At 35.2% G+C, this 10,179-nt stretch overlaps 1 protein-coding gene and 1 long non-coding RNA gene across 4 annotated transcripts; one reads left to right on the top strand and one right to left on the bottom strand.

The window, feature by feature from the left end:
• Nucleotides 1-4: 4 nt before the first annotated feature.
• bnipl (BCL2 interacting protein like) lies at nucleotides 5-9,540 on the bottom strand. Of its 3 annotated transcripts, XM_058747117.1 has the most exons (11): nucleotides 9,462-9,540; nucleotides 9,283-9,334; nucleotides 5,787-5,867; nucleotides 5,638-5,708; nucleotides 4,827-5,078; nucleotides 4,554-4,745; nucleotides 4,379-4,481; nucleotides 4,170-4,301; nucleotides 2,036-2,122; nucleotides 1,833-1,931; nucleotides 5-1,026 (listed from the first exon to the last, which is right to left on the bottom strand). In XM_058747117.1, exons 2-11 carry the CDS (start codon nucleotides 9,324-9,326, stop codon nucleotides 1,002-1,004), a joined length of 1,086 nt encoding a protein of 361 aa, XP_058603100.1. In that variant the 5' UTR covers nucleotides 9,327-9,334; nucleotides 9,462-9,540; the 3' UTR covers nucleotides 5-1,001. The 3 variants fall into 3 exon arrangements, with proteins under 3 accessions (XP_058603100.1, XP_058603099.1, XP_058603101.1); XM_058747116.1 differs by lacking the exon at nucleotides 9,462-9,540 and having other exon boundaries at nucleotides 9,283-9,445; XM_058747118.1 differs by lacking the exons at nucleotides 9,283-9,334; nucleotides 9,462-9,540 and adding an exon at nucleotides 6,907-7,047.
• Nucleotides 7,262-9,590, top strand: LOC131521950 (uncharacterized). Its single transcript, XR_009266405.1, has 3 exons — nucleotides 7,262-7,394; nucleotides 8,033-8,159; nucleotides 9,453-9,590. It is a non-coding gene; the product is annotated as an uncharacterized LOC131521950 (long non-coding RNA).
• Nucleotides 9,591-10,179: the final 589 nt, after the last annotated feature.

Below are 10,179 nucleotides of genomic sequence, written 5' to 3'. Positions count from 1 at the left end.
CATAAAATCACAACAGGTGTTTAATATAACCCTTTATTTCCTTAAATATCATAGAAAAGATATACATGTCGTATGTGCAGTTTAAAAGCTCAGGTTGTTCAAGTGTGGCCTTGTATAAATATTTCCACATAGGGGTCTATTAAATGAAAGCACATTCAATGGGCCACTTTACAGGCAGCAGCAGCAGCAGAATATTAGAGAACATTTCCCAAGAAGAAAACCAGGCACGATTATATATGTAACAAGTATGTACAGTATAAACTGACCAATGCAGCTTCCTACAGCAATATTACACACACAATTTGTTTGTAATAGCTCTGATTTGATTACATTAAAAGTTTGAGCATTTGTGCTAATAACATTCACACGTGATTAAATGCTCAAGTACAATGCATTTTACAGAATATATAAAAACTATTTCAACAAAATAGAGTCAATACCACTTTACAAGACTTATTTTAAAAAGCCAAACAGTAGTTTGAAGAGTTTAAACCATGGGTCATACAGGTTTCAGATAACATACATACAACAAGATTTTGTAACCATTTAGTGCAAATATTAAAACTAATAATTTATCCTAATTTGGGTATGTTCACCACAAGTCCAAAAGGAAATGTTACTGGTATTTCTCATGCCTAAACATAATAGGTTTTATGAAGAGTGAAGGGTGTATTATGTCATTTTCTACAGTCTGGGAAACATGTTTGTCTGTTTTTGTGTAACAGTTTAAATGCAATGACGTCAAACAGGCTTTGATGTTGCTCACAGACCTCTCCTGACCCACCTTACAGCATGACACAGCTGCGTCTCTCTGAAGGACAACACTGTCTTTTTGTATTTCATCAAAGAGTCGTCTGGTAGGAAGCTGTTTTTCTGTCATTAGGGCATTTGCCCTCAAGCTTGACCTTTAACCCCAGCCAGCTACGATTCCCACATGCATGTCAACCCGGTGTGAAGTCTATACAGTATGTACACCTCTGCTCTCTTCCCATCAGACACCTTCACCTGTTCATCTGATCATCATACCTGCAGAGCGCAACAAATCATCTCCATCACTTTCACTGGTAGCACTTTTTATTTAGTGAAGATAAGATGCTTTTTGATATAAATCAAAACAACGGGATAACAAGGTAATTATACAAATTAGATTCAAACATGTTACTTTCACTGGTATCTATTTTTTCAATATCGATTTATAAAATACACATTTGATGATACATTTTGTGTAAATAATTTACAGAGAAAAGAATAGATTTGATGGGGAAATAGGGAGGAATTTGGCCAAGAAATTATACACGTCACTTTCACTGTTATAATTTTTTGTTGATTTATTTAAAATAATAATACAATAAAATTTATGCAAGAAATCTTTTAATTAAAATGAATACATTTTATAAATAGTTTTTAAATGTAATTTTTAAAAATGTAACATTTATTCATTAAATGTATTTATATAAAAAAAAAAAAATTATTTTATATATATATATATATATATATATATATATATATATATATATGATGAATATATTTTATGAATAAATTTAATTGTTTAACACACGAAAAATGATACCAGTGAATGTGATATGTTTAAGGTCAATTCTCTCTAAATAATTTGCATAAACAAATAACAATATTTATTTTATTAAAAAGGACTACTGATATGATAGAATCATGAAATGATAGAAGTTGGACTCAAACTGTTTTAACAACAAATACATTTAAGATTTATGGAAAGATGTATGCCTTTATTATATATAAATATATATTTAATCCAGGTTTTTAAATAATGATACGTAGACAGTGCACTAAAGTGGCTTGATGTGGACACTCACTGTCTGATGCAGTCTGGGATTTGCAGCTGGGCCACAGGAACAAACTCTGCCAGTTCTTGCAAGCTGTGGATGAAGCGCATCTTCCTGCTGAATTTCTCACTTCAAGAGAGAAAGAAATGGGTCAGACTGAGGGCTTTAGATATTAATAATGTTTATGGCCCTTTTTAGCTCTGTCTGCTAAATCAATGATCATCTGTGCTCACCTGATGAAGGGTTTGATGACGGTGATTAACGCTCTCACGTACCAGGCTGGGTGAACCACGAAAAGGCCTTTCAAGTCTTTCCTTAACCTTCAGAAAACAAAATATATTTAATACCTCAATCAGAAAAGAAAAGCCAAATAACTATGAAGCAAAACATAAAATTATTTTGTTTCCAATAACTGGTTGGTTCTCCCACTGGAGAAGGACGATGCCAGCAGAACATGACGACACAAGGGAGCAATCGCTGACTGGCACTAGCACCACCCTTGAGAGGCAGGGCGTTGAATCATGGGACACAGACAGGCAGAAACTTGGAGACGACAAACTGTTTACAACATATTTCACTGGTCTCCTATCCCAAAAATCATCCACAAATTTAACCATTTATATTTTGTTTCTTTAATATGTCATTTAAGGGTTAGGCGTTTGTAAAGCTCTAATACATTACTCTTCTGATCTACAGTGGGGTCCAAAAGTCTGAGGCTGTCAGTAAAATTCTATTAGTAAAATTACAAATAAATACACATTCTAACTTTAATTCATCTTTGTATTTCAATGGAAGCAATACGGAAACAAATATTCACTTTTTTGATATTTGATAACTATTTTCTATTCATATTTATTGGCATTTTTGTTTAAATACAAAATTCTACATGTTTATTTCAATTCGATTTAGAATACGATCTCACAGTGTTTTGTTTTCCATAAAAAAAGGTCAGCGTTTGTACTGAAACTGTGAAGAGAGTAACTAAAATGACAGGATTTTCCCTTTAGTACCACTGCTATTTCAAATGAATCTTATCAGTTAATTTTCCTCCTCGCAGTTCCTTTTTGATTGTGTGATGTCATGCTTAGTGTTTTTTCTGTTGTTTTCTGTTGCCATCTGTACAGTCAGCAGCTTATTAGTGATCTCAGAGGAAACTTTATGTAGTGACGCAACGGAGCCAGCAAGAATGACAAATCAGGCTTTCAAGAGCATCCCACACTTCTTAGTTCCTCATTTCCCAAACTGATCTTACATGATAAGATGACCTTGAATTTCCTGAATATAAAAAATCCTCACATAAAACGTTTATGAGACTGACCTTCACCTGGAAGATGAACTGTTGGATAGCTACGCCATAATATATGGAAATCAAACAAGAATTTACAATTTTAATTCTTTGATTCGTCAATAACCACAAAACAGACCATTTCAGAATCCTGTCCTGATCCTAATCGCCCCATCGGGTTTATTTTGAGATAAAGACTAGCTGGTTGTACATAACCAAAAATGACTAAAGAAGTACATAGAGATTTTGTAAATAACATTGACGTCCATTGAGAGTTTTAAACCTTAAAGAACTAATCCGCAATGAAGTACTCAATCTAAAAATGTCTAAATATAGCAACAACAACAAGAAAACATGACAGCTGAGAACAGGTCAAGGGTTATCTGAGGAATGTCTGGAAGAACTCCGATAACATGGCCTTCTATGTATGAGTCCACAGCATTCCTATCATATTTCATAAGAGGGGCATTAAGAAAGAAAGAGAGAGTGGAGGTGGGTTCTCATGTTCGACACAAACTAAACTAAAGGAACAGGAAGACTGTCACAGGCAGAGCTTAGACACACACGCCCTCTTCTGGAACTGATGGAAACTGCCACTGTAGTTTCATGAGGAAATCAAAGTAGTATTGTGGCTTTTTTAGTGCATATTATTGTGAAATATTATTACAATTTTATATAAGTGTCTTCTATTTTAATATATTTTAAAATGTTATTTATTTCTGTGATGGTAAAGCTGAATTACTCCAGAATTACTCCAATTAGCAAGTAACTTTGTTTTGTTTTGATTTTCCGGGCTGTGTCTCAAACTAAGCTCTATCGGTCATCAGCCCTGCCACAACTTCCTGTTTTAAAAGGAAGTGTCAACATAAGAAACAAAATTTCACTTTTCAAACCATTCCATGAAGAAACCATATGAAATCAAAATTTAAACAATCTTTTTTTGTTGTTGTTGGGCACATGGGAGGATGAAAATAGAATTAGCCAATTATATCATTATATAACAACAGAAATTGATTGCTGTCTTCAATTATAACATTTTTAACTTGATGATAAATCTTATAGTAACTTCTAGTATGGCTCACCTTCTGTCGATGGACATGTAACACTGTCGAAGCCACTTAATCCCAGGCATTTTATTGCGAGGGGCCATTCCACACAGATACACCAATATGTAATTCTCAGACACCATCAAATCCAATGTGCCAATAATGTACCTAAATCCAAATAAATCATTAAATGTGAATAAACATTTAGGTTTAAGAAAATAGAAATTCATCCCAAATCAATTTACCTGAAAAGATTGTCCATCACATACTCATAGTGTTCTGTTGTATTTTCTGGTAGGTAGCAGGAAGTAAACATGATGACGGCTGTCGATCCGTCCCCATAATATCCTGTAAAAGGTTGATTTCAGTTGGTAATTTCAGTAAAGCATGATCATCCCAGCTTGTTCAACAAAAGCTCACCTCCGTGGGAAAGAACTTGAAGGTACGGCTCCAGAACGCTCATGTTGACTTGGTAGTCTTGGCTGCCAATATGGAATCGCCTCCATCGCCGCCCATTGCTGTCCACCTGATCCAAGTCCAGGTGTCCCATTTCTGCATGCTCTAGTAAACTGGCTTTTCTGATCGCTGCTTTGCCCATCCTGGGAAGATCATCTGTAATGACCACAGTACTAGTCGTAAACCAGTGCTCTGATAAATGACACAACCCTAATGAATGTCAAAATAACTGAATACCTTCCCACTCCAAGTCGTGCATGCTGTCTGGGAAGTTGTAAGACTCGCTGTCTGAGGGCGTCTCTAGAGCCTCCAGGTTAATGTCCATCTCTAGGTCATCATCAGGAGATGGTGAAAGTGCAGAGGCATCAAACTCGTCAGATTTCACGCTCCGGTCAGTAGAGGATTTGTCCAGTGTTAAACTAAGAGCCGGCGCCACTAGTCGCTTCTTCCTGACGGAATCACCTGTAAGGGCCAGGCTAGTTGGTGGGACTAGTGGAAAGAAAGAAAAAGAGAGGTCAGGCATTACACAGGCATATATTGTGTATACACTACCAATTTTACTGTTTAAGGTCAGTCAAATTTTTATTTGCAGGTATTTTTTAGCTTTCCGTTTCAAATAAATACTTTTTTCCATTCAAAGAAGCAGCAGCACAACTGATTTTAGTATTGATAATAAGAAGAAATGTTTCCTGAGCACCAAATCAGCAGATTAGAATAATTTCTAAAGGCTCATGTGAGCACAGTTGCCAGCACAGTATATTAATTAATTAATTAAATACAGAATATAATATACGGAATAAATCACATTTTAAAATGTACTTAAGAAAGAGATTTTTTTTAATTGCAATACTATTTTCACAATATTACTGTTTTTACTGGATATTCAAGCAAATAAAAGCAGCCTTGGTGAGCATAAGAGACTTCTTTCACAAACACTGAAAATTCTTATGACCCCAAACATTTGAACTGTAGCGCATCTATATATGAGACAGATATTATATAAGAGGCAGATATTTTGGCCAGTAACTAATTGGAGAAATGAAGTTACCAGGCCTGTTTCCCTCAGCTCCAGGGCTTTCCTCTTCATCGCCAGGACTCTGTGTGTCTTCAGGAAGAGGCCTACAAAAATCACATTATTTAATCCCATTTGCACTTAATATGATCATAAATAAGGTGCATGTATCTAGTGCAGTTTACCTGGGGAACTCCTCATCCTGCCATTCCTCCTGGAGCTCCATGTCGGGGATGAAGGCCGATGTCTTGCCGTTTTCTGAATGCCTGCAGGAATAAATTGAAAATGTAAAGAAAGTTAATGGGGCTTATGTCAAAATTGTATTAATTATTAACAATTAAATCATCAGCAGGAAAATAACTTACTCCTCAATTTTGTCAAAACAAAAATTCCGGGTTTGTTTGTTTTAATTACAGAACGGGTCAGTACAAGATTAATGTATAGAAAATATTTAACATCCAGCCATTTGGAAATGTTTTTAAATTAATTCCTGCTATGAATGACAGAGATTGATTTAGTCTTTGATATTTTATTAATGCTTATGCAGGAATTTTAGCTACTACCCAAAAAAAAAACACACAACAACAACAAAAAACAGCAAATCTGTCTGTCATAATTCCATTTGGCAAAATATAACATTTCTTTTTTAAAACTTGAAATACAAATCTTGCCTTTTAACTCCATAGAGGTTATTAAAGTAATGTTGGAACAATCAAATCTTCCCATCCTGTCTTTGATTAACACTAACATCTCTGATTGTCATCAATAAATCTCATCTCTTCTTAAGAGCAGAAGTGATGAAAGTTCCAGCATTTGGAAACAATTTTGACATGTAATGATGTATAAGCAAATATATAAGTTTCTGTAGTAGGCCTAGTATAAGTCACTGATTGATTGACAGTCTGATGTTCAGTTAAAGTCAGGAAAAACACACACTACTAGAAAATGGCAAAGGATCAATAGTAACCTGTGAGTGCTGTTTTCAAACTCTTAGTACTGGTATTTGATAGACAGACAGACAGACAGACAGACAGACAGACAGATAGACAGACAGATAGACAGATAGACAGATAGATAGATAGATAGATAGATAGATAGATAGATAGATAGATAGATAGATAGATAGATAGATAGATAGATAGATAGATAGATAGATAGATTTAAAACTGTGTAAGCATTAAAAATTCGTGTTGGATTAGACTGCACGTAGAAACGGCTGTGTACACTTGAGACCTCGCTAACGCCCATCACATCGCTCTTTACGGACATATGTAAATAATGACAGTGTAAACATGCTAAACTCACCTTTTCACTAACCTCGTACAGGAAATGTTTCTCAAAAACAGACTGCTTTTTCATTTGATAAAAAAAGAAGTATTTCCTAAGAGCATTATATAGTTAAACTGATTTATTACAGGCTACTGATGTATAACCTAGCCTTTACATCGACAAGGGCGATTCTTTCTCTACATCACACAAGCAAAGCAGCTTCACGCCAAACACAGAATCCAGCCAATCAGAGCGCGTCACACCTGATGACGAGCCCTCCGCACCTGAGAGAGCTGTTTCAACGCCCCGCCCACAATCTAGCTGCGGAAATTTCGATCCATCAACTTATAAAATAACCTATTCAAAAATAGTTTATGCTAAAAATAAATAAATAAAACGAACAGGTTGGACAAAACTTTAACCTATTTGTCATTAGTTTTTAAAACAGAAACATTTATGAAATCCTTCATCCCGAAGGTTTTCTTTCCATAGGCTACTAGTTCAACATCATCACACAAACTCTGGTGAGTTTTAAAGTTGTTTTAAGCTTTAAAATTTTGAACAGCCTAATCGTGCTGCATTGTCAGCTCTGTGATACAAACTGTAACGAAATTGTTTAGGTTAGGCCTATTGTTTATTGTCTAAAAACCATAAAACAAAAAGATGGCTGCATTTAATAAGTGTGATGTGCAAAATTTGAGTCAACACTGAAATTTTTCTGATGCTGATGACAATTTACAGAACTGAAAATCAGTTTGAAACCATCAGGTAGTCTCAATTCTTTTATTCACCAAAGTGAATGCTTCTCAATATTTATCATTAATATTTAAGAGTCAGACAGTGCAATATATAGAGATATATTTTCATGCATTTTTTTTTTTTTTTGTAAGAAAATGGAAACAGCATGATCCCAAACATAGATGAATACCTGAACAGATTCATCCAAGACATGCGCTGCATACTTTATTCCAATACTGTAGCTTGTATTTTCTACCCACTATTTCAAATATACTGAAAATAGCAGTTCTATTGTGTCAGACTTGTCAAATACAAACTCCAATATAAAACTTGTCCTTGTTTCTACCTCAAGTATTTCTTTACGTCAGCACATGGGGTAATTACACGTGGCACAAATGACCAGAAAATCTCGTTTTGTTTTCAGCTGATTCCGGGCAGGTAATGAACCGGTGTGCTCCTGCTGGCAACAACATAAGAGCTTCTGTCCAACGTCACATAACTCAACCTGTTTCTGATGTGAAGCCATTATCAAATTCATTCAGAGCTTGATGGTATTGTCTTCACTTCAACCCTGTAACCTTTACACACACGATACGCTATTGTCGAGCAAGGCTGCTCAGAGATTGTACATCATTTCCAACATAACCTGCTCTGAGGAGACTGTATGTTTTTAGTTACTGACTGACTCACTAGTCAATACAGCATCAAGACACTATTGTGTAATCTCAAACCCTGTGTTGTCCTATCTAAGACCTTATCACATGTCAAAATGTATTTTAAGAAATACGTAGGGTGTTTTTTAGAACATTGTGGCAGACAACATGATACCTCCACTGCAAAGCATGAAGGTGTGTGCTGTTTCAGCAATTGTTCTTGATGCAACTCTTACAAGATTTTGTAAAGTAATCGCCTGTTGTGAAAACCTTTGTCCTGGGTTGTAAGATACTACAGTAACTCATTCTGTAACTTACTGTTTTTAAGGATATAGGTATTATTAGTCATAGCACATAAACACTGAGGGTTTTTATGACACTAAGTTTCCTGCATTCTCTTCTTGTCCGAACATGAACTTGGAATTTGGTATGGAAATGAACAAGTCAAAAGACCTATTCTGTGATTATAGTAGTATTAAGAGCTTTGAAATCATCTAAATGTTACCGTCTCAAACCATCAAAAGCTATAATGACATATTTTTGACATACATATTTTCCCCTTTAAAACAACAATTTTGTCATATTGTTCCATTTCCATTTGGACTTTTAACTTGTGACAGATGTGAAACTCTTATTATTGTGTCAAATGTAAATGACAGAAAAACTGATGGTCTGTCAGATGACAGGACATGAGAGATGTTGTCTCTCTGTGGTTAGGTCTCAAATATTAGTCAAGAGGATTGGCAAAAGTGGCGGAAATCAGTTCAACGGCAACTTCCTTTTTCTGAAATCCTCTTTCTAAATAACTAGACACAGAAGTGCTACAAGGATTTCTCTCATGTCCTTCTGCTGAACACTTCACAGCACAACAGAACAACTTGTACGTTAGTCTCTGGTTCAACCAGTATGCGCTTATGACCTCTTATGGTACTCGTTTTGATCTTATGTTTTGACCAGGTATTATAGTAACTGAAACCTTAAATCATTATCCATTACTTTAATATTGTAAATTTTGACTTACCCATTTTGCATGTACCCTTCCCTCTGGTCTGAGTAAGTCCCCATGTCTAAAACTTTAAAAGAAAGTGTCTAGATTAGAAATGCATTCAGTGAACTCAGTTGCTGACCATGACCTGAGGTGTTTCATGAGCTTCACCAGTTTCAATGACTGTATCTTGTGTCTTGTGTTAGGGAACTCACCCCGACTGTCAGTACAGGTTTTTCAACATTTCTGACTTCTGCTGACTGAATTGTCTGTCTCCTATTGGCTCAGCTGCTTTGCACTTCTGCTCCCCCACAGGGAAGGCTGGGAAGGTGGAGGAAGACGCCACAAACAGGCTACATGGTCCTAATACCCTTGAGGTTACAGGCCCCTTCAAAATACAATTAACTACATATATTTAGCTGTTTATATTTAATTAGGTACATACACTACTGTTTAAAAGTTTGAGGGCAGTAAGATTAATACTTCTGTTCAGCAAGGATTCATTAAACGGATCAAAAGTGACAGTAAAGACATTTGCATCAATTTTTTGATTTCAAATGAATGCTGTTCTTTTAAACTTTCTATTCAAAGAATACTGAAAAAAAAAAAAACGTGTCACGTTTTCTACAAAAATATTATGCAGCACAACTGGTTTCAACATGTTATTTGAGCACCAAATCAGCACATTAGAATGATTTATAAGGATTATGTGACACTGAAAACTGGAGCAATGAATGTTGACATTTCATACATTTTTAAAACTATCTGTATTTGTTTATTACATTGTAATAAAATTTCACTATATTAATTATTTTCCTGATCAAATAAATGCAGCCTTGGTGAGACTTTCAAAAACATTACAAAATGGTACTGACACCAAACTATTAGTGCACAAGAACAATAATTTAAAAAAAGAGCTCACAAACCACATAT

The sequence above is a fragment of the Onychostoma macrolepis genome, chromosome 16 (assembly GCF_012432095.1).
Source record: "Onychostoma macrolepis isolate SWU-2019 chromosome 16, ASM1243209v1, whole genome shotgun sequence".
Lineage (NCBI taxonomy): Eukaryota > Metazoa > Chordata > Actinopteri > Cypriniformes > Cyprinidae > Onychostoma > Onychostoma macrolepis.
The sequence above is the reverse complement of the archived record's forward strand: the minus strand, read 5'-3'. Positions and strand labels throughout refer to the sequence as shown.